General features: G+C 46.6%; 1 protein-coding gene across 1 annotated transcript; it reads right to left on the reverse strand.

The window, feature by feature from the left end:
• Window positions 1-432: 432 nt before the first annotated feature.
• Window positions 433-23,947, reverse strand: DDO (D-aspartate oxidase). Its single transcript, XM_012651236.1, has 5 exons — window positions 23,839-23,947; window positions 21,867-22,042; window positions 18,139-18,247; window positions 14,506-14,682; window positions 433-1,878 (listed from the first exon to the last, which is right to left on the reverse strand). Exons 1-5 carry the CDS (start codon window positions 23,916-23,918, stop codon window positions 1,311-1,313), a joined length of 1,110 nt encoding a protein of 369 aa, XP_012506690.1. The 5' UTR covers window positions 23,919-23,947; the 3' UTR covers window positions 433-1,310.
• Between the last annotated feature and the right edge of the window lie 736 nt (window positions 23,948-24,683).

A 24,683-nucleotide genomic window follows, 5' to 3' on the forward strand; every position in this document is an offset into this window, starting at 1 on the left:
GCAGCCTCCAGTCTTGCAGTCTTGTAGTGCTGAATTTTAGAAACACAAAATGCAGCGTGAAGTTAAACTAGGGTAGCAAATAGGCAAAGGTCTTACCGTGTGAGCCTCCACACACAAAATAAAAATGCAGCAGCACACGGAACAAAGGAGTACACTGAAAACCACTGCGAAATGACTGAAATCCTACCTATTCCGAGCAGTGCCCTTCCTTTTTATTTTTAACTATTAAAAATTTTGTTTCCCCCCCTTTGAAATGCCATTTTATCATAACATATTATTTCTCATGGATTATGTGAGATGCATATGTGTGTTTTCAGTCTATCTAAACTTATACATTTCACAAATTCTTTAAACAGAATTCAGAATCATTGCATTTTGGGCATATAAACGCCAAAGCCTCAAAAGAATCACACACGCTCTGCACAACTGGTATCCATTTTTTATTTCTAGTCATTTCTAAATATTTGCGTGTACCAATTTATCTGAATTTGATGCAACACCACCCCCTAGTGGAAATCTACAGAAAAGCTCCCATATTTGATTTAACTTGAGAATTTTAATACTGTGGAGAGTGACAAAGATCATCCAACACGCTGACATGCTTCTCTCACTCTCTACCGGCAGAATGTTCTCTTTAAACAAGATCATATGCTAACGCTCAATGAACAAAAATGCTTAGGCAAAGTCGACTACACAGCAAGCCAGCTCGCAGTCATTTGTGGTAACGAAACGTACAACACTTAGGTGATTGACTCCAGGCAGCTACTGACTGATGCCACATCCCTAAGCAACTTCATCTCTGTCTTCTACCATCATTACCAGCTGAGGGGAGGAAAAGGTTGCCACTAGTGCTAGCAATCTTCATACTTTGTCTTCAAATAAATGTAACAAGTCTGCATTTTGTGATCACCATGTATTTAGAGGGATAATAATGCTCACTATAACCTAAGAGGATCTGCAATTGACAGTGATTTTTCCATACATTATCTGTTTCTGTGGATTTATGAGCCAAAAAATGTCAAAATCCCTAGAGCTTCCAGCATTCATATAAATTAGCATAGGTCCTCGGACATCAGATCTAAAAGAAATCTTACTCTATAACAAGTATTTTTAACAACAAAACAGGAGCTTTATGCCCTGTGTCATTAGTACTAGACTTCCTAAGTCTACCTGTTGCATTTTCTGATTTTGAAAACAAAGAAATGTCTAGTTAAACTTTCACGCAATGAAAGTTATTTGAACATGTTCTGATGTTTAAATTATGCTTTGATCAATAGTCTCCAGTGCCATTTGCTGCCATTTCATGACATCTACAGCTTTGGCTTGGGAGTGGGGGTCCTGAGGGCGTGCACACACTCACTCACCAGCCTGGCAGCCTCCAGGGCAGTGCCCCAGTGCACCGAGAAGCCCCCAGCCCCGTGGCCGTAGTGGTGGACCACAGGTAGCCTCTGGCCGTCTCGGGCTAGGAGCTCTTTCTGCAGCCGCACGCCTGGCCTGGAGGGTCTCAAGCCCACCTTCTCCTTTATGTCGCAGGCTCCACGGAGGGAGGGTTCCAGAGCACAACATCGGGAAAAAATATCTCTGCTAATTTCTGCATCTGGGGACAGATTCCAGTCTCCTTTTTGCCTAGTTCCACCCAGGGTTACATGCGATACACCAGGATAAATATACGTCAGCCCACTCCCATCTCGGATGAAATGCTTCACCCAGGGGGCCTGAACTTTGAGCACTTGGCCCCTTACGGGGAAAATCTTCGAGTCTCCTGCAAGCCGCCTGCTTCCAAGGCCTGTACAGTTGACCACGATGTCGAAGGACGGATGAAGCTCCCACAGGTCTTCTACGCGTCGGGTGAGTATCTGCCCTCCACTTCCTTTCACCCTGGGGAGGAAAGACCATGCGGTGAGCCGCAGTTGCCTTCCGCTCAGCTACTTCCAGGAAGTGAAGAACAGGAACACGGGAACAAAAATGAGGCGACGACCTGCTGAATAAACCTCGAAAACCCTTCCAGGGCCAGACTCCAGCCACCAGCTGCCTTCCAGCCTTGGGGACTGGGGGTTCCTATAGTTGAACCGAAATGAAAACCTATTTTGAAAATTCAAAACAAAGGAAATTATACTCGTATGTCTTGCCCTTTTTAAGTTTTGTAGAATTCCTATAGCATTCTAGATGCTAAATAAATACCAAGTTGATCTGGTATTTTAAGCAAGCATTTCTTGTTTATATCATTTATTTAACACCCAAATCTACTGCCTTGGACGTTTTGTCTCATGTTGTTAGTTCCTGCATGTTCCCTTGCATTAGTCTGGTCTCCCCGACTAAATGGTTGGTCTGGGGTCCCATGCCCCCCTCCCTATGGTGATGTTAGCATGAGAACACAACATATTTGCAGCCAATAGACTAAATGACAATTGTAACTGGTAATTATTTTTGGACCAAATATATCAATAATGAAAAGAGATGGCTTATCCAGGTGCTATAATCCTTTAAAAAAACTGTGGTAAAATACACATAACATACAATTTGACCATTTTGACCATCTTGAAGTGTACAGTCCAATGGCATTAAGCACATTCACATTGTTGTACAACTATCACCACCATCCATCCCCAGAACTTTTTTAATCTTACAAAATGGAAACCCTGTACCCATTAAACAATAACCCCCAGGTCGTGTATTCTTATTGATAGATTTAATATGAATTTAATATGATCAAGTATGAGTTTAAGAAGATCTAATGTGAGAAAGAGGCTCTCAGCAGCTCTGTTCCACAGATGCGGGTTGAACGCGTGGCTGCAAGGCGCTGCTCAGAGGGACCAAAAAGGTGTGAGTCTCTGGGCCCTTCCTCAAGGGCTGACAAAGGCGCTGGCGGAGAGGTATGGCAGAGTGAAGTTCTATTAATAAACGAGAGGCGATGTAGGATCAGAAAGGTCAGGGATTAGGTCCCAGTTCTGTCTCACATTAGCTTTGAGCTCTTGGCCAACTCACCTCGCTACTCTGATTCGCAGTTTCCTCATCTGCGTCAGGGGAATGACACCTCCCTTGCCTGCCTCAGGGGAGGGCTGTGAGGTTCCAATAAGGTAATGGCCACTACTTTGAAAGCTATTAAGCACACTGAATTTTAGGGGACTGATATCAATGAATCATAAATTCCTCAGGGGAGGAGACTACATCTTATGCTTCTTACTGCCCTTGTGACCCAGCTCAGGGCCCATTACCAAGTGGGCTTGAAGGAAATGTTAGCCAATACCGAAGACAATGTGAAATCCTCCTTTGGGCTTGTGATGGTTAATTTTATGTGTCAATTTGACTGGGCCAATGGGGTGCCCAAATATTTGTTCAAACATTATTCTGGGTGTTCTGTGAGGGTGTTTTTGAATGAGGATCAACATTTAAATCAGTAGACTGAGTATAAAGGAGATTGCCCTCCCTAATGTGGGTGCGTCTTGTCCAATCGGTAAATGTCTGAATAGAACAAAAGGCTGCCCTCCTCCAAGTGAGAGCGAATTCCTGCTGCTGGACTGCCTTCCCACTGGGACATGGGCTTCTTCCTGCTGCTGGACTGGAACTAAAGCGTTGGCTCCTCCTGGGTGTCAAGCCTGCTGGCCTTTGGACTGGAGCTACACCATTGGCTGTCCTGCGTCGCCAACTTGCTTGTCAACTCATCCTGCAAATCTTGGGTCTTGCCAGCCTCCATAACTGTGTGAGCCAATTCCTTGTTTATACACACACACACACACACACACACACACACACACACACACATCCTACTTGTTCTGTTTCTCTGGAGAACCCTGACAAATACGGGGTGGCACCACATTGGCATCCTCTCTCCCTGACTGCTGCAATCCCAGCCTACTTCGGGGAGAAACTGGGAAGGGCCGACATGGGAAATGGAGGTAGAGTGCTTGTACCCTACCTGCCCCTGAGAGAGCAGACGTGATCATGCCAGCATTTCTGAGCTCCATCTGCCTTCAAGGCCAGATACACAAAAGTTTAATGTGAAGGAAAACTTAAGAAAAGGCAGAAACTTCCAGAGCACAAATAAGAGGTGGCTGAGAAGGTGGTAAATGATGGCATGGTTTGACAACTGATTTTTTTTTTTTTTTTTTTTTTGAGACAGAGACTCACTCTGTTGCCCAGGCTAGAGTGCCGTGGTGTCAGCCTAGCTCACAGCAACCTCAAACTCCTGGGCTCAAGCCATCCTCCTGCCTCAGCCTCCCAAGGAGCTGGGACTATAGGCACATGCCACCACGCTGGGCTAATTTTTCTATTTTTAGTAGAGACGGGGGTCTAACTCTCACTCAGGCTGGTCTCGAACTCCTGACCTCAAGTGATTCTCTCGCCTCCGCCTCCCAGAGTGCTAGGACTACAGGTGTGAGCCACCACACCCAGCTGACAACTGATTTTAACGTAATAAGGAGGGACCTCACTTCCTGGTTGGAAAGTTCAATTGAAACTTGTATCAAGATCAGCAGGAAACTGGCCTTTTGACACTGGGTCCCATTTTTAGAAAATACTTCAAGTTGATGAGAGTGGAAGAGACCAACATTGCTGCTCAACTGCAGAGAGCCTGACCCCAATAGCTCAGTTTCCTATTACGTAAAACAACAGCCTTGAGCGATCGCCACCGCTTTCCAACTTCTCTGCATCTGACTGAGGGGGAAGCTGCTGCACTGGGCTCCATCTCCTCAGATTCATTTATTATTAAACAAATATTTGCTGGGGGCCTGTGCTGTGCCAAGCACTGAACTAGGGAAGAAGAGCTCAAAGGCTGCCTCTTGCTCTAAGATTACGTGAACCCGTAGTGTGCTTCCTGTTAAATACAAGCTGTATGTCCAGCATCAATGCTCCAAACAACGGAGCTTAAATCCTAAGCGCTGGCATTTCTACTCTATGCATACTTTCTTGTTATTCTGAAAATCCATGGAAGACAGTATGTTTTTTGTTTGAGAGAAGGAAACCAAAGGAAAAAATCTGGCAAACATTCATACTTTAGGGCCACAGAAAACCAATAAAGCCAATGGATTACTTTCTGGTGTAACTAAAAGTGCTTAAAAGAGGGAGAATAAGGCTGGAGCTGTTTTGTTTGTTTGTTTTCTAAGTAAAAAGCTCATACATGAAAGTATTTAATGTAGCAAATTTTATGGTCACACGTTTTCAGCTCTCTCAGTAGAATAAACAATTTGGAAGCTTAAATTATGTGTTTTAAACATACAATAATAGATGAATGTTTTTAAAGGTAAAATAACTCTATAAAGTTTTGTTTCCCCCTTACACTGGCATAGAAAGAAGAGTATGTTGGAATTTTGTGTGATACTGACAACACCTTGTAGTGTGTTTATAATCTCTAAAAAAGAGAACACAAAGAAAAGAGGTTTTAAAAGGGTTTAGGAGCGCTCTACCCTTTACCATCCATATGATCCTGATCACCTTATTCAACTTCTCTAAGCTTTAATCCTTCAATCCATAATACGGGGATAATAATACCGATTTCATAGGCTCATCGTGAAAATAAAATGAGGCAACATCTGGAAAAAGTCTGACATAGTGCAGGGCACATTACAGTTGCTCAATAAAGATTTTTTATAAGAAAAATTAAAAGGTTTAGGGATTTGTTATGCTACTGTAGAATATAAGACCTTCATCTATGAGTATTCCTGCCCTCCACACCCGTACACCACTTATATTTAATTAAGAATGATGTTTCAATTAAAAACATTTTTTAAATTAATCATTATTTGAACATTATCTTGGTTTTGCTTTTCTTTTAATAGTTTGTGGATTCCATGTTGATTGTGATTCCATGTTCTAATATTTGAGTAGTAGATTCTATGCTCCAGCCATCCTAATTAAAACCCAGAATTATTTTCCTAATTCAGGGAAATAAGAGAACTTACAAACCTTGGGATTTAAGCAAATTTCTCAAACTCACTGAACTTGTTTCTTCAACTATAAGCCAGGGATGAGAATGCCTAACTCACAGGATTATTAGGACAGTTATGTAGGAATTCAATAAATGGAAATGTCTTTCTTTTCCATTTCAAGGGTCCCCTGTCATACAAGCTACTGATGAAAGTCCAACCTGTACCTGGAGACTTCCTAAATTATCAGAGCGGCTGGGCTGTTGGAAGGCCCTGTCAGGCCTACCGTGCTGGGTCCCTCCCAGGCCTTGTTCCCTAAGAGGAAACTTACTACATATGCCCAGAGACTGGGCAGCTTTATGCTGTTGCAATGCAAATAGTGATTCCCAGTCATTAGTATACACCCCATGGGCAATGCATCAAGATGACATCGGTGCATAGGAGGAAACCGTATCCAGAAGTTAGATGTTAAGTTAGGTGACCAGGTGCCTACAATGCTGCTTTTATGACTGTATGACATAGTTGTTCTGGAAGTTTGGGGGGACATGATTAGGGGTATAAGAAGCTTGATGACTTTCCTTTTGGGGCTTCCTACAACTGAGCAAGACCTCATCCTGGAGAGAAAGAATACCATTGTCCCAATTTCCCATAAGAAAATAGGGGACAGGGGGCTCTCAAGAAACTGGGCTCACTAAATAGCCCCAGCCCAATGTCCTCTGGTCCTCACCCTAAAACATGAGTGCCCATTTTCACTAAGCCGAAGACAGCCCTCTTCTGGACTACGTCAGCCCGACCCATAAACATGGGGGACTGTCATCTTTGGGGCCCTTCTTTCAACTCAATGGGAATTTCGGCAAGGAGGGAAATTGAGCTGGCTGTGTCCCTGAGAAGGATGGGGGTCCACTAAGCACTTCTTTACACGTACATACCTCCTTCCCCCCCGCCATCTCCCACGAGCAAAGAGGAGTCCCTTCATCCCCTCTCTGTTATTGGGATTAGAGGCAATTCCCACACCCCACTTCCCATCCTCTTCCTCAGCTCAAGCCTTGGCGAGAGAGGAACCCTGGGTAGCACTAAACAGAGAGGTAGGGGCTCTGCTGTGGAGACCCCGTGGGCAGCAGGGGCACAGGGGAATGGCAGCCCCTGGTGGGCAACAGCCCAGTAGGATGGAGCATGCGCACCAATAGGTGTGAGTGGCTGCTTTGACAGCAGCCCTGGGGGCAGTGGGACCAAGGGAGGGACAGGAATGGGAAGACAGGGCAGGAGGGAAGGTACAGCTCTGCAGGGACACAATGAGGGGTGGGACAAGGGAACTAAACCAGCAGAGCCAACATATTCCCTGGAGCCCATGTGGCCCTGCGATTCACTCATTGAAATTAGACCCTAATTGTTTTTGGAACTTAATGAGTAGAAACTAGGGGAAAAAAATGTTTTGTTTTGTTTTGTTTTCATTTAAAATTTAAAATTTCTGAATCTCTTGTCTTGGATCTAAGACTACTTTGGGGCAAGAAGGTAAATGAATGTGTGAAGGCCAAATTGCTTCTCTGCAGGCCAGACTCACGCTTTTGGGCCCTGTGTCTTGGCCCAGGATGGTGAAAGGAGGAGGGGACAACAAGGTGTCCATTCCCCAGCAGGGTCCCCTGGCTAGAGGGTGAGGGCCCCAGGCTGGGGGCACCGATTCTGAGCAGGGCTGCCTTACAGGTTCAGAGCTGGGAAGGGGACACTTTTCCCCACCTCTGTGTGGAGCCCGGTTCTACTGTGATCCAGGAAGGCCTGGTGGCTACCAAGGTAGCATCTGGGTTTAAAGTTAGTTGGAATGAGGAAAACAGCATCGAGTTTTTGAGTCACTATGTGAGGATAGCTTGGAGAGGAGAGGTGAGAAACAGGGAAGAGGTAGCTGTGGCCAAAGATGCAGAGAGATGCAAGGTTGGCTGGGCCTGGCTGGTGCTCAGGGACCAGGGGGCAGGGCTGTCTCTGTGAGATATTCTACATAAAGAATTTATTAGACAGAGTAGTAGGATGTATTATGCATGCATTATTAGATGTAGTCAGTTTTTTAAATTAGTCCTTCTTTCAAACCTGAAGAACGATGCCTTATTAACAGTGATCTACTTGTTTGAAACCAAGGAAAAAAACTAATTTAAAATCTCAGTTGGCAAATAGTACTATGCATACAGATTCATGGAAAAAAATCCACTGTTTCTTCAGGGTGACATTCAGTGTAGCTATACCTAACATAGCTTATAATAGCTAGAATTTTAAAATATTTTTTAGGTTTACAAAGCAACTGAATCGGTAGTCTGCTTTTGACCTGACAAAATGATCTCATCTGATGAGCACATTCCTCACTCACGCCCTTGCAATTGTACTCCAGTAAAACAAACTACATTCTATTTCACACTTCTCAAGAAGTCCCTCCCTGCCTTGTTCACTCCATGGACTCCTATTACTCGGTCTAGGCCCCATTCAGGCCTGGAGCAGCCTCTGGCCCCGTGGAGGAGGTGGGTGTAGATGAAGCCCAGGGTTTCTGCAGGCAGGGTGGTCCTGGAGGGGGGCAGCCCTGCACACTTAGTCCGCCTAGCTGCAGGCGGGCTTGTGAAGAGCAAGTTCACCTCTGCAGCTGCCTTAGAGCAACCACCAAAGCCCAGATGGAAGCCCCCGGTGCTGCTGCACCCACACAGCCTTCACCTGTTCCCTACTACCCTTGTTGCCGTCATCAGGAAAAACAAACACCATCATTTGTCCGCCTTCCTGGCGAGTGCCTTCTCACTGCATCCTTGCCTAGCCGGGGAGAAAGCGGGGTGCTCCTATTAGACGGCGAGTCTGGGCCTTTTTGCCTGCTGCTCCTCTAGTTAGGGGCTGGGGGCAGATGGTTGGAAGGGAGGAAGCGGCGCTGAGAAAGGGAGGCTGTGCGCTGGCAGGTCCCGTGTGTAGGGCGCAGGAGCAGGGGTCTGCTGTACACGGGAAGGGACCTCTGCAAGTTGGACGTTTGCATGGCTGGGGCAACCCGTCAGCATTGCTGACGTACCGCTCCTATCTCGGTACAGCTGGCAGGAAGTCACAGGGGTTCCCTTCACAGGCATTGCTGCGACTCAAGCCAAGCGGGAGAACACAAGACACGGGGAAGGCAAAGACGGGAGACAGAGCTCTCCCAGAGAAAGAAAGCAACAGCCGCGTGGGAAGGAAAGGACGGTGGAAAGGGAAACACTGTGGTCAGCGCTGTGGTCAGCAGGGGCCGCCGCGGGACAAGGCGTGGCCTCCTGGGAAGAAATCGGTGTGCCCAGTTACAGACCTGGGCCGCCCAGCTTTCCGGGTGTCGTCAAAGGCAGGGCGGTCCCGGTCCCTCGGGGATGATTTTTCTAGGTAGGCTACCAGGCGGAAGACTTACTGCCTCTGTGATTTCTTCCTGGAAGGGACGAGTAAAAGAGCAGCGGACTATGACTCCACTCGCTTAAGGTATAAAGTATGATCTGCTTGGTGACTACGCCTCTGGGAGTTTTTCATTTGTTTGTTCATTCTGGATATTGTTGGGCATTGTTGTTTCTTTTTTTGAGAAGATGATCTCTTCTTTGAAAAATGCTACAGACCTAATTTGTAGTAAAAATTTTTTCCCTAGGTTTGTATTATTTCAGAAGGACAGTGCGTAGGCCCAGGGCACTGCCGTGTGGCTTGCTGGCCGAGTGCTCGTCTTCCAGACAGGCTGCAGGCCGAGCACTCGCCCTGCGCGGGAGGGGCGGGGCGGCCACGGGGTCCACCGCAGTGTGGGGAGCAGGCAGGGATCGCGGCGCTCGCCCTCCGGGGCCCACTCACTCGCGGCCCTGCGGCCCACCCGCCGCACTCGTCGCCCTGCCCTGCGAAGCCTCCCTCGGGAGGACAGGGGGTGCCAGGCTCTGGGGGGGGCAGCTAGTCCCCACAGAGAGGGGGCGTCTGGGTGCTGACTGGGGGGAGGGGGCGGCACTGTGGGGCAGGAGGAAGCAGGTATCAGGGCACCAGGGGCTGAAGAGCAGGGCTGTTGGTAGGGTCGGGTCTGGGGGCCCTGCTGGGATAAGGGTCTCCTCCTCCACTCTTCCCCGAAGCAGACTGCGGCTTTCTGTGTGAGGCATTCGCGTCCCAGCTGCTGCACGCGCATCAAAGACAGCAGAAGGCCTCCCCAGGACCCTATGGGGCCAAGAGCACCCCCGAGGTCCTCTTGTAGCCCGGCTGCAGTCATCTGCCCAGTCATCAGGCCACTGCGGTCAGCAAGTGGCTGCGCGAAGGAAGCACCACCCTCCCCAGGCTGTTTTAAGCGGAGTGAAAGGCTGAGAGCAGACTCACGCCTCCTGATGGGGAAGCAGCACTGTTCCCAGGCCTTCACCCCGCAGCTGGAGATCAGGCCTGAAAATACGGTTGTTATGGAACCCGGGGCCTGCTTTCTAGAAGGTGATACTTTGGAAGCAGGAAGAAGAAATTGTTCAGATGATTTTTGTTTTGTGTGGAAATGGTTGAGGGCTGCCCTGGAGCTAAAACCTTCACTCTGGGCAAGAGTGGGAGCATGGAGGGTGGCCATGCCGTCCAGGGCAGTGCTGGGGGCTGGCGTCACTCCTCAGCCTGACTGGGGACAACTGGACCCCCACCGTGGACAAGATAGCTCAGGGCTGAGCCATGCAAACTGGGAGACTTAGGAAGACTGCTCAGAGGAGGTGACTGCACACTGTGGGTGAAGCTGGCTTCCCTGCCTGTCCCTCCCACAGTGACACCCCTTCAGGTGCCCTGGGCCTTCATGCTCCCTCCCTGCCTCATCAAAACTTTCCTTGTCCCCCAAGGACCTTATCAACTATTTGTCCCCTAAAGCAAAAGGAAAGCAATGAGCCCTCTCTCCCAGGAGGAATTACCGGTTAGGTCTTATTTTCTAGACTTTATATCCAATGCTTCAGTGAGAGATTGGGAGAAACTCTTCACATCCCTTACCCTTGGTTACGCGTAAGCTCAAGACCGTTACTAGGACTCACAGCTTACCCTGGCTCATTGGAGCCCTTCTTTCCTTGGCTGGGCTCTAGAAGACCCTGCTCTGGCTCTTCTCCAGCCAGGCCCCTCCCCTGAGGCAACAAGTAAGTGGGGCACAGAGATGCTGTCAGCCAGGGTCCTTTCCCTTCACTTCTAGTTCATGTTCTGGGGACCCAGGACCCCATGTCCCCTATACTTGTCCAGGGCCTGCATTGTCTTCCTCCGAGGGGCAGACCACACCACAATGTGCACCCCTGGTCACCCAAGTGGTGGCCAAGAGACTATTTTCAAGGGGAGGGTATGGGATGGAGTGTGGGTTCATGGGCTGGGGTGCTTCCTGGTGTGCACTTAAGCCCCCTTGCTGCCATGCTAAGATGCAGCACTCCCAGGAATCCAGGAACGTAAACTTGGCCTTCCTGGTGGTTGTGGTAGAAGTGGGTCTGATTGGGTATGTTCTTTGGCTACACCCAAAATCAGGATTCAGATCACAAGAGAGAGAAAACTTCAGGGGACAGAGAGAAAGAGAGGGAGAAAGAGTAAAGGCAATTTATTTCTGTAATGAATTCATAAAATTAAATTGTGGCATTGACTCAGTTGTGTTAAGGAAAAGATGGAGGAAATATTCATGAAAAGAAAAAATTTTTTCTTCTCAAAACTGAGGGTATACAGAATCCTATTGTGCCCAAAAGTAAGGAAGTGCTTAAAAAGTGATGTGAACGTGTGAAAAAAACACAGGAGCAGTTTAAAGGGGCTCCCACTGACGAAATCTTGGACAATTTGAACATCAAAATAAATAATAAGAGTGATAGATTACAATTCATTGAATAAAATAGGAATCCATGAGTTTATGCTTGTATAAATAAATAATCGAATAAGAAATATAGGAAAAGGAAATGCTCTTTTTTACAGTAGAAAGCAAACAAAATGTAGGAGTTATAGAATGATCACTTCCCAAACATCATAGTAATAATTGATTCAGGCAAGAATCATCAAAGAAGGCTAAAACTAGTAGGCAAAAGTACTAGTTTCATAGAAACTAGTGTCTACAGGAACAGGATGTTTGCATAGTCACAGGTATATCATAACAAAACATTTAGTAATTACAAAGGGAAAAAGCAGTAACTTAGCAGTGGAGACAACTGGCAGACCAGGTGATAAAAGTTAACATCCTCAGCAAAGGAACAAACTGACATCGTGTGCCTGCTGATATGATGCAATCAGGATTCAACATTACTTCTACGGCATTCCCACCCAAACGCAAAACCTCAATCCAATCCTGTGGAAACATCAGACAAACTCCAACTGAGGGCCACTCTACAAAACTGTTTATACTATTCAAAGTTGTAAAGGTAATAAAAGATAAAGACAGACAACTGACTAAAGAGACAAGACAACTAAAGGCAATGTGTGATTACGGATTGGATCGTGGACCAGAAAAAAATGTATAAATACAGTTACAAAGGATATCATTGGGACAATTGGCAGAATATGAATCAGGTCCATAGATGATAGTGTTGTATCAATATAAAGATCTTGATTTTTGTCATAGTACTGTGCTTAAAGAGAATATCCTTGTTCTTAGAACAAGTGTTTGAATACTTAACGAGTCATCATGTCTGCAACTTACTTTCAATAGTTCTGAGAAAATATGTATAAAGAGGAAAGGTAAAGTGACAAAGCAAAATGTTAGGACTCTGGATAAAGGGTTTCCTAGAGCTCCTCACTTCCCTTATCTCTGCATCCTTCACCATTCCTCTGGCACAGCCCCAGCCACCCCCACACAGAAAAGCCCTTGACCAGCCCTTGCCTGTCTCTCTGAGTGAGAACAACAGTCCCGGGTTCTCTCTCACCCACCTCTTCCTGGTCTGCCAGAGACCACAGGGCTCCAGCCAGCTTCCCTATAGACCTTCCTGATCCCTGAACCAAAAGTCCAAGATGAGAAGCCAAACATGATAATCTTGGGGGTAATAAAGAAACTGTAGCCCAAGACAATTAAAAATACCAAAAATTTAAAAACTTTCTAATGACACCTCACCTTTTTTACACAACATTTTGTACATTTCTTCCATTTTGAGTTTTTTGGGGGGAAGGTCATAATAAAAAAATATGCATCATATTGAAAGTAAAGCTCTGACACTATTTGGCATGCCTAATAATTTCTACTTGTCTGAATTTGATTGACATAAGGCATATGACACCTCAGCTTCTTATCACTAGCATCAGCACTTCTAGTTTTCTACTTCCAGTCATTTGTACAGTATTAGGGAAAGAGTGTAGCGCTACACAACATTGCTGCTCAGAAAAGACGGTGATGCTGCTGAAGCTTGCGTGCTGGCTGGTGGGCAACTCCATCGAGTGATGGCTCAAAATGTGCATTTATCAGCTGAGGCATACAAGTCCAAATTTAGCACACAGTGATTTATGGGCTAACGAAAAAGGCACAAAAGCACAGGTTTTATGAAACTGGAGCTTAAAAAAGAAAATGTCCTATATAAATTGCTAAGAGGTAACAGTGAGAAGAGTGCTTAAAAAGCTACGAAGATACATCATGATGTCACTGACATGTGCCCAGCAGAGTTAGGCTCCTTCCTCTGTGCTCCCCGTCCAGCCTGCACAAATCTGGACTTAACCTTTACCATGTGTGTCACTGTAATTGGTAATCCATGTACATAAACATACACACACATGCAATCACTCCCAATAGACCAGGAATTTCTTTTAAAAAAGTAATCATATTTTATCCTTTTTTGACCAGCTTCAGGCACAGTGCCAGGTATATATATAGATGTTCAACAAAGAATTGTATAATCAATGAATTGTATGAATCAGGTATCCCATAACCCACATCTGGGACCAGATCATTGCTGTGCTCTGCTTGCTTCAAGTCACTTTTCCAACATTTATGCAATAATTCACATTGTTCCTATTCATCTATCAAATATACAGATTCGAGAATTGAAAGGGCCAATGTTTCACGACACTCAACATGCCTGCAGTGTCCAGACCAAACTAAAGACAGATTTATTGATGTATCTCAAAAAGGTTACTCTTGATGTGTTTCCTAACTAACTGGAAACAGTTCTGAAAACCAAGCCAAAATGCAAGTTCAAGATATTAGGGCTGAACTTAGTGAGGACGAAATTACATAATTTGGATAGGCCCTCAGTTTTAGGATTCTTATTTATGACAAAAGAGAATAACAAAGCTATTTTCTTTACCATAAATGAAAAAAAACCTCAAAAATAGTTTATAATAAGCATAGAATTCTCTCACCCAAAGAACTAGAGTACATTATATCATTTTATAGCTGGAAACCTATTCTCCAAACTTCTCCATTTTACAGATGAAGAAAACTAAGATACTGTTTCAGTAAGTGGGTTTCCCTTGGGGCTGGGGAGGGTGGGGAACAAATTGGGCATCAAGGTGCACACTGAAAATAGAAGACAGACATGTCCACGAGCATGGGGTGACTTAGATCTTGTGCCACAGATAGAGTCTTCAGGCTGTTTTACAAAGCCTGAGCCATTCGTGAGCAACAAGATACCATGCAAAAGAGCTCTGAGGGAGGACAGAGTTTTCAGCACAAAATTTTATGGATAGCTATGAAGTTATTTGCTGCTATGACAGATAAAGGGAACAGGCAAGAGTCATTTCAACCCACCTTTTCTCCAACCACGGGAGGTAGGCAGGGCCTTCGCATTTCAGGGTGGTGAAAGCCTGACCAAACACGTGTTGAGGGAATTTCTTCAGCTCCGCCTCGGTCATCTTTCGAAATCCCAGAACCACATCAGCCCAGAATGGCACTTCTTCCATAGGAAGGCTCTGAAATATCTGCCAACTCAAAAACATTAAGTGGAAAATTTCCCTGAGATTTTGTGACATAACATTTCTAGTAAACTCCATGTGACATATTCTCTAAAGCATTCTATTAATAAAAATTCACTTCCTATAAATACAAAGAGAAAAAGATCTATTCTTCCATTCTCTTGGGTTTACATAACTCAGTAGCTAAATCTCAAATGTTCATCTTTAGGGTAATAAGACATTTTTTAAATAACATACCTTTTTGTTTTTTGAGATGGGGATCTCTGTCTGTCGTCCGGGCTGGAGTACAGTGGTGCAATCATAGCCCACTGCAGCCTCAAACTCCTGGGCTCAAGCAATCTAACCCTCCTGTCTCAGCCTCCCAAATAGCTGGGACTACAGGTGCCCACTTCCACGCCTGGCTAATTTTTCTTATTTTTTGTGGAGACAGGGTCTCACTATATTGTCCAGGCTGGTCTTGAACTCCTGGCCTCAAACAATTCTCCCATCTCAGCCTCCCAAAGTGCTGGGATCATGGGTGTGAGCTACCACACCTGGCCAAAATAACATACCTTTTAAAGATTGAATTTAATACTCCTTTTCTAAAAAGCTCTTGCCCACTTTTTTAATTTTCTTATGATGATGCATTTTTGAGCAAAGTCTTTTCTGCTTTGCACAATGTTTTACATAAATCGTAAACAAAATGTTAAAAGTTTAAAGGTTAGCCTCAATTCTGAATGACATATCTAAATTGGAATAAGCAATGGCAGGTGTGAAGGAAGCAGAGGGGCAAATTATGAGTTAAGTTTAAGTCGTCAAGTTTAGCTGTAGGACTAGAGAGAAGCTAAGGGTTGCCAAGAGGAGTCCTGTTTTCATTAAGTCACTGGCATGATTGGGGTGGATGAGCCTGGAACAATATTGGTGGTTAACAAGAACCTATAATAATACTACTACTTATAGCTGCTGTGCATATGTTTGGATTTATAAATATTGGGTTGTCTTCATCTGTAAATGAATAAATGTTGTAAATCATTGCCCTAAAATAGCATTAACAATAGTCGCTAATGATTAACATACCAGAATTTATATCTCTAAGTAATTAATTCAGAGCAGTCCCCAGGAAGGTATTAATATAAATGTTGCTTGCTGCAGAGCTGTATGCTGGCCCACTTCCTGCTGCATTCTGCACCCTTGCCCTGGGCTAGATTGTCCTCTTTCATAAATTCACCACCAGCTACAGACCAAACACTCAGATGGCTACATCTCCAGCCCTGTTCTCTCTCTTGAGCTCCAAAAACACATCCACACCATGTTGCCTACTCCCCACTGGATAAGTCTACTTAGATGTCTCATGCAGTTACACACACACACACACACACACACACACACACACACACTTGCTCTTTCTCCAGCCTTACCCAACTCAGAAAATGGCAGCCATCCACCCAGATGCTAACACAGAAACCCAAGAGTCATCCTTGATTCTCTCTGCTGCCTTACCCCCGACATGCCATCAACTACAAGTCCCATCCAATCTCCTCTTGGGTATTTCTCAAATCTATCTACTCTCTATCCCGACTATCAACACCTGATTTATCCCACCATCTCTCTTCCCACAAAGCTATCCTCCACACTACAGGCAAAATATTTTCAAATGCAAATATGATCAGTTACTTCTCCATGAAAACACCCTCAACGGCTCCCCATTACCCTGGACGTTCTTCAGTCCCTCCAACACGCCACAGTGGCCCCAGACTCGGGTCTACCTGTGTGCTGTTCCCTCTACCTGGAATGCTGTCTCTTCTGTCTCCCACCTGCCTCTGTCCCCTTTCACCTCCACAACATCACCAGACTAGCTTACACTCTTCCCGATGGTCTTGGATGAAACTCTTTGTTCTGGGTGGCTTCTCATAACTTCCCAGAGGATGTTTGTTCCCCAGACATCCGCTTCCATGGCACCCTGTCCTCTTTCCCTTTGGTAACTCACGCCCCAATGAGTTTGGTAACTCATTAGATTTAGTGCATCTGAGACTATAAACTATGTGAGGGCAGGACTGTGTCTGTTTTACTTACAAATTCACTCAGCACACATTTATTAAGCAAGCATCTGCTTTGCACCAAGTGGCGTTACTAACTTGCTCACTGCTGTATCCCTGATCCCTAAGAGAGTACCTGATATTAGGGAGTGCTGAATAAATTGCTTTGGATGAATCAATAATGAAAGAATAAGGCTATACACTTATGCCAAAGATGCACAGGACATTTGCAAAGTCTTATTCTTGAAAGAACATTTGAATTTGGGATATGGCTGTTTCTAAGAATTACTTAGAGCTGAAGTTTGTGAATTAGATTGGATCATGTTGGTTTTGGACAAAAACAAAGAGTGACCATAAATCGATGCAAACAGTTTTCCTCTGTGGTTCATCAACTGGCTCTGGAGATAGTTACAAAGAAGAATCCATCCATGGATTGACAGAGGAGCAAAAGCTGCTACTTTGTGGAGGGGCTTTCGGGAAATTATTGATGTCAGCATCACCTTGGTGTTTGTGGATAGTGAGGAAAGACAAAAAGAGGAAAAGGGTTGAATCCCCCGAGGGAGGTGTGTGTGCCCACTGAAATGCCAGCGGGCAGCCTGACATCAAAAGAGGAGTTGGGGCAAAATGTTTAAAGCAGGCATAATGGTACAAAAGATGGTTTTGGGGCTTAGTAAAAGGCAAACATCCCTCTGCTCTTCTGAAGGCTGTAGGGGGACTGTGTTATCACGCACGGTTACACAGACGGCGCGTGTTATGTCAGATGATGATGCTGAGATATAAAGTAAAAGTGGTAGAATATTTAATGATCTCTTTAAGAAGATATTAAAAGATATTGTTGTGTTTTAAGTGTTAGCCTGTGTTAGAAATGTTAAATAGAATTTATTCTCAAACTTTCATTTAATTATGCATGTCTCCTGAAATCAGATATTAAAAATCAGATAGAAGTGTGTTAACCATTTCAGAAATCTTTTTTTCCAAATGGTACTTCAAAAGGCAACTTTAGTGCCTGCAAAATTTACTTCTTTAGATTATCTCATTCTCCAAGGACACCAAATAAATAAGACGTCCCTGTCCCTTAGGTCTCTGCACTCTTTCCAATGTCACACCGGTTTGCTTTCCATTAGCCACAATGTCCCCACATAACCCAAGCTCAATGTTTACTTCCTATGTGGTTTTTTAGCCAAATTTGCAAATCACTGCACAGTTCTTGAGAAAACTCAAAATAGTATTTGTGATGAGAAACTGCAGTGGTTGTTTATTGTTTAAAAAGTCTAACACTGTAACTTGTCTTTCTTAAGTTCTTTGGAGAAAGCCTATAATGCTCTTTCTAAATCCTCCTGCATCTAATTCAGCACTCTGCTCACTGCAGATACCCAATAAATAGTTTATGGTGAACTCCAATGTCTGTTAAGATCATCCTAAATTCTAAAGTGACTTGAGATTTCCTGACTTACCCAGACACCAGATGAACACCAGCAACCCCAGCTTCTGCAGAGCTGGCGATGGAGAGCAGGTGATCAAAAGTCTCTCTGAACCACTGCTTCTGCTTGTGAATGGGTGTGTCTGCAATCACAGAGCAAAGCAAAGAGGAACAGAAAGGAAAATGATGATAATGGCAGTGCTTCAGATAAGCTCCTTCCTAGAAATGGCAAAAACAAGGACGCAGGGAGGAACATTTGTATAAAGTACCACAGTGTGGAGGATCCGTCAGCAGCCAGAGTGCTGCATGTTGACACACGCCATCCATGTCTGCTCATATAATGATTAGTCGATGGACGGAAAACAGGCCAATCACAGAAAAACCTAACGTGTGAGCCAGCTGGAAGGTGGTCCTTGGCACTAGGTATATTCCAGAGGTCGTCAGAGGGTCTGTAACCAAGCTGAGCAGAGGTTAGTTTACAGCTGAGAGATCCATCTGGTCACACAGTTGAGGCGACAGGACAAGGACACGGCTTCTTTCCTGGGGGCTGAAATGCAGTGGATGACAAGGGCAGGTCTGGGGGGCCCAGGTCAGCCAGGGCAGGGAGCAGATTGCTTGTGGATGAGAAGCCCAGGGAGCTTGCCCTGCGAGGAACAGGGCCTGCATTGTGGGGGCAGCCCCTGGGGAAAAGCCCCCTGCAGGCCAGATTTCCCTGCCAGGGTGGCAGTTACCCTCCACACCATGGACTCAGGGACCAGCTCAGAGTAGCATTCCTGAGGCCAGTAGGGGTGTGGGGGGGCCACACATCCCCCAGGTGTCCCTGGCGGAGCACAGGGGGTTGGACCTGGACACAGGTTCTGGAATGGTGCCGGGCCTGTCAGGGAGGAAACAAGAGGCGGGGTTTAAGCCCTCGAATAATAGTGTCCATTGTAGGCACAGAGAGCAGGCATAACCCAAAGTCACAGACAAATCCAGCTGTGGGTGAACTATGTGGCCATCTGATGCCCGCGGAAGGATCATGAGAGAGACCCTTGGGAACATTTGCTCCCCACACAAAGTCCCCAGGTCAGTAGTAGAGTTTTAAAACAATTCACCTGTTATAGAGCCAATAAATATTTCTTAGTGTTGGATCTGTATTGTTGTTTTTAAACATGTGCCCATGTGAACTCAGTGTTTTATTCCAAAATTGGAGACCAAGGATGCTGGTTTAGAAATAAGAAATAAATAATAAGCTGCAGAGAAAACTAAATTAGACTGCATGTGGATTATATCCCAACGATCTGTGCCAGCGTGTGGGGCTGTATTGAAACACATCCCTCCGTTCCCACCCCAAGCCTCAAAGACAAAACGGTGGCTGAGGCTCACATGCTGCAGAAGTCATCCCCACAGAACAGACAATTCCCATTCAACAGTGGGTGAAGCAAGCCTGGTGACATAATTCATGTTCAAGTGCTGGTAAAAGAAAACTGTAGCCAGAGTGGTGGAAATAACAGCAAATGCTGATATAGCACCTACCATATGCCGGGCACTGTTCTAAATGCTTCACATATATTAACTTCTTTGATCCCCACAGCAACCCTATGGGACAGGCATGGTCCCCACATGGTATCGACATTTATGAGTACAGGAGATATTTACTAGTGGGGTTGGTCTGCATAGGGTCTAGGGGAGAAGTCCAAAGAGAAGACCAAAGTCTTTATCTAGCAGCACCAGGGAGAGAAAGACCCCAGGCCAGGAGACCCAGCCACCTGGCCAAAGAGAGCGTGGGCCTCAATGGACTGGATGAACTCTCAGATGAGCCTCTCTCTTCAAAAATGATTCCATGACTGCCAGGCAGTCTTCTGACCACTCAGGCCTGGTACAAGCAAGGGAGACCCTGGAAAATAGACACAGGAACTCCAGTCCCAGGAAAGGCGCCTAATGTGAGCTGGCATCTAGCAAACACACCAGGATCCTGTGTTTGTTTCCTGGGAGGCAGCTCCTAGGAGCTGACCTAGCCAAGTTCCTGAACCTGCAATGCCAAGCCTACTGCCCTCACCACCCTGGCAAAAGATGGGTTTATTCTTTGTTGGGTGAAACAGGGTCTCTGGACTGGGAAACACCAAGCACAGGCAAGGGCAGGGATGCCATACTGAAAACAAGAGGTTAAGGAAACGCATGCAGACTGGATGCTAGGACCCCAGACTCTTCTCCCTTCTTCTTCTAGAATGCTGGCAGGCCTTCACCCTTCCCAGCCAGGAGATGGAAGCTTCTTCTCTGGGGAATGTGACCTTCCCAAGAAGAAAGACTTAAACGTGATGACATCAGAGGTTGCCCAATTAAACAGCCCTGCCATCCCACTCCAGGGAGCTCTCAGGCAACGAGTCCTAAGCAAGCACCCAGAAACTTCCGTCTGTGCAGGGTCCCACTCATAAGCATCAGCAGGCAGGTAAAGATTCTCACACAGCCAAGGAAAACCTTATCATCAAAAATAAGGAACATCACACAAAAAACACAACTTGGAGATGACAGAAACTATGCAGGGAGAAAAATTTTTACTAATATCTTCAGAAAGATGAAAAAGGACATTGTAACCATATGACACAAATAGGATGTTATAACAAAAGAACGTTCAGAGAACAAAACAAAAGCTTTGGAATATTAAAAATGTTATAGTAGAAATAAAAAATTCAATAGCAAGGAAAAAGACAAAATTGGGAAAATCTCAAGAAAGCAAAATAGAGACAGAGATAGAAATAGAGGGGAAAAGCTAAAGGAATTGGAGGACCTGTCCAGGAGGCCCCATATGACAGCAATTCCAGAAAGAGAGTCAGAGACATCAGGAGGAGGAAATGAACAACTGAGTAACTCAAAGGCTCCTTCCTGGACTACAGAACAGTGTTTCCAGATTGAAAGGACAAGGCGATTCTTCTATTCCAGATTGTTGCTTTTTGTAATTAATGTTGTAAATTACTTGACTGTTTAAACTTATGTGCACATATAACTTTGATAAAGAATAAAAACTAAAAGGGAAAAAAAAGAGAGTGGAACTGAGGAAGTGGGGACAGTGTGTATAAACCTCGTTAGCTGCAAGGTGATCTTGGTCAATGCTATTTCCCTCCTCTCACTGAACGTGTAGAAGGCAGAATGCAAAGGATGCTTGGCCGGGTTCAAGGCTCAGTGCATCTTCAGACCTAAATACATATTGACTCGTTGTTTTTATACTGGCTTAGAAGCTAGGATGATTTTAGTGCCATTACAAGTAATTTCTGAAAGACTTAGAGTCACCAACTGTTTAGTCCTCCCTGCTGTTCATCAAATGCTTCTGCTACGCATCTGGGGGCCTCACAGAATCGCACCTGCCGGCCTCCTCCTGAGGGGTGGGGGACGTGACTAGCTCTGCCAATGAGCTATCATCAGACGTGGTGAAAGTCACTTCCTGACCAGAGCATTTAGCCGTGAGGTGAGACCCTCGCAGCTCCCTTGCCCCCAGGCATGTGTGCTGCGATAAATCAGAGTGACAGCTGCTCCACAGCTTGGGTGCCTGGGTGACAAGCGGAACCCTTGCTGACGCTCAGCCCACATACAGCGTGAGCAAGAGCAAACCTTTGCTCTTTCAGCTGCTAAGATTTGGACGCTGTCTGTGTCCTGCGGCATGACTGAACCTTTCCTAGGAGGTGCCCCAACAGGATGTTAAAACTGCCCATTGCGCTTACACAGCTCCACCGACACCATTCCACCCCACACCATCATCTCTGGCAGAGGAGCTGGAATCGCTCTCACCTGGATAAGCGTGAGGAATAAGCATCCCGGCTGCCACGTCGCTGGTGGTGTCAGGAGTAAACTTGTCTGAGATGACGGTCACGGAGCATCGGGGGGCCAGTCTGGACGTGCACACCGCGGTGGAGAGCCCCATCAGGCCTGCCCCCACCACTGCCACCCGGGCCGTGTCCATGGGCCTGTGAGGAGGGATGTGTGGGCTGCACGCCTTGTCTTAAGGATTACTCCGTCCAGACAAAGTTTGGCCCTGACAGTTCCTTCCTTAGGTCTTCAGCCTCTCAGAAAAAGACCTCTCTTGTTGGTGTTTCTTTTTTTTTTTAACCTGCCCCCACTGCCCCCAGCCCTGTCGATGTTTCCTGTGGGATAAAGAAACATCCCTCTAAGCTCTCTTCCCGTTAAACACTGAGGTGTGGAGAGCAAGGTCTCTGTGGGCTTTCAGATGTTAGCACCAAACTGGATGGATTTGCCTTTAGAACACATGACTGCTCAGTGGGTCTGCATCTGGGGGGAGATTGCTACTCATTCTGCCCCCTTTACTCACCCATTTTCCCTGCGGGCACAACCTGGGGAAGGTTGGTGAGGTGAGCCGGGCAGTCTGTGCTCCCGGAAACCACCTGGGGAGCAGTCAGGAGCGGGCATGACCCATGAGCGGGCATTTAGAACTCAACTCTTACTGTTCACAAATGTGCTTTTAATCATAAAGACGTTACAGAAAGTTTGAGCGACTGGACTCATCATCTCCCCGGACATCTGCCCCAGTCGCTGTCCCCACCCTGTAACCCCCCACGCCGGAACTCCCCCAGCCCTTGGAGAGTGCGCTTCCAGATAGGGAAACCTAGATCCCTGCCTGGACCCGGTCCTGGACTGGTCCCGTGTCCCGGGGAGTGGTCCGTGCTCTGCTAGCCCCCGCTACTTCAGTGTAAAACAGACCGATGGGTTCTTGATCAGCTCCTTTAGGTGATAACTAAGACAGACCCACTGAGCTTGTCCCACAAACTGGGCTCCTGTGAGAGTCTGCGCGGACGTGCAGCAGCCCGGCTGGGCGTCCTGAGACCGGCACCCTGCGTGGGGACGAGGGCTGCCGAGGGCTCGACACCCACCCACACCCTCCCACTGGGCCCCGCTCCACTGGCAGCTTCCCTGCCTGCCTTGGCTTCCCCGTGTGTCTGTCCACGTCTGTCCACGCTCTCTCTCTCTGTATGGCTGAGGTTTAAACTCTGGAGAGAGAAAATGCAATTGTCCCAGGTGGTCATTGCCACCCCTGTTGGACAGAGCTCCAGCCCCAGAGCAGCGTGTTGGGCTAAGCCAGCCCGTAAGTCTGCCCTGGACACAGTCGCCCTCCTCTGTCCAAAGAGCAGTGCCCAGGGCATGGGGTCACGCTGCGAACCATGGCCTTCCTCACACAGAGATGCGCCTTTCCTCTGGAGGGGGTGAGCAGGCCCTCTGCAGGGGCACACGAGGGCTTGGCTGTCGGTGGTCTCTGCCTTCTCTTCTGGTTCTGAATTTCTCTTGCACTGAGAGAGTTTAAAGCCCTCCAATGGGGTGTAATGTTATTTCTGTTCCTCAAGCGGACTATGCATTTCCACAGCCATTTGTTAATCTGATTGCTGTCCCCTGGGCTGCCCAGCTGAGGGAGCAGGCCTGCCAGGGCTGGGACAGGCCCGAGGAGCGCAGCCCCTCGTGTGTTCTCTGGAGGCAGGAGGCAGCCGCCCATCCCCGTACTGGCTTCGCTATTTCACATCGGCCTCCTCTTACAGCAACCCTCTCAAAATAGCTGCGATAAATTGCGAGGGCAGGCAGTCTGCGGCTTAGAATGACCAGCTGCCAGGGAAGAGAGGAGTGAGCTGGCAAGGCGGGTGCTTCCTGGCACAGTGACCTGTCAATCACTGTCCCCTGACCCTATTAAGACATACCTCCAAACTCCCAGAGTATGGACAGAATGACCCCTGAGCCAAAAGCCGGAGGATTCAGGTACCTGTCTCTGAAAAAGCAGTCTTGGAACCCACCGAAGGCTCTGGCACCAAAACTTGTTTTCCAGCGACTGGCTGGTCTCATGCCCTAAGAGACAGAGGGAAAGCAAAACTGCTTCCCATTGGGGAGTTTATTAAGGGCATTCCCTCTAATCTTACTCTCCATTGGCCCACACGGCTGTGTTTCTGTCACTCATTACCCTGGAGAAAGGAGCAAGTGACCTCATCTCATGAGCTCTGGGAAGCTGTCTCTGCCCAGCCCCAGGGAGCAGGTTCTCTTGCAGCAGCCTGCCCTTCCTGCTCCACACGCTCCACCTCGCCGCCAGCCCGCGATTTCTCCAGCTGATTTGGAGGTGTGGTAAACAACGGCGAGCCTGTCCGACTTCCAGCAAGTTCTAGCCAGCAGCCAACACCGGTTACCTCACGTGGCTGCCCAGAGCGAGCTGCAGTCTCCCGATGGGTGCCTGGCTCTGCTGGGTCAGCTGGGGGTGGGGCAAGGAGTGGGCAAGGGCAGAGTAATGTTGTTGTCACTAAGATGATGACCCAATTAGAGCTGAAAAGCTATTCAGGAGACAATCCGGGATAGGACCCAAATGATTCTTTAGCCCACATATTCAAACGAGGGAACCAATATTTGCCAAGTGTCGACTGAACACTAGGCTCTACACACTGTGCAGTCAATGAGTTTATGTCCAGGCAGGCGGTTTAATGTACCAATATAGAGATAATAATATTTTAATTAATATATATTTAGCATCAACCATGCGCATGACACCATATCACATAACCACCCTATGAAGTAAGCACTATTAATATTATCCCCATTCTGTAGACAAACAAATTGAGGCTC

This window comes from Propithecus coquereli, unplaced genomic scaffold (genome assembly GCF_000956105.1).
Source record: "Propithecus coquereli isolate 6110/MARCELLA unplaced genomic scaffold, Pcoq_1.0 Scaffold35, whole genome shotgun sequence".
Classification (NCBI taxonomy): Eukaryota; Metazoa; Chordata; class Mammalia; order Primates; family Indriidae; genus Propithecus; species Propithecus coquereli.

Bases quoted from the DNA above. Each gene is read 5' to 3' on its own strand.
- DDO (XM_012651236.1), bottom strand. From the start codon at position 23,918: ATGAGACCAGCCAGTCGCTGGAAAACAAGTTTTGGTGCCAGAGCCTTC. The intron at 22,043-23,838 runs GTACCTGAATCC...CCCTCCTCACAG, and splicing joins GACTGCTTTTTCAGAGACAG to GCCCATGGACACGGCCCGGG. The intron at 14,683-18,138 runs GTAAGTCAGGAA...AATGTTTTTGAG, and splicing joins GGTGTTCATCTGGTGTCTGG to TTGGCAGATATTTCAGAGCC.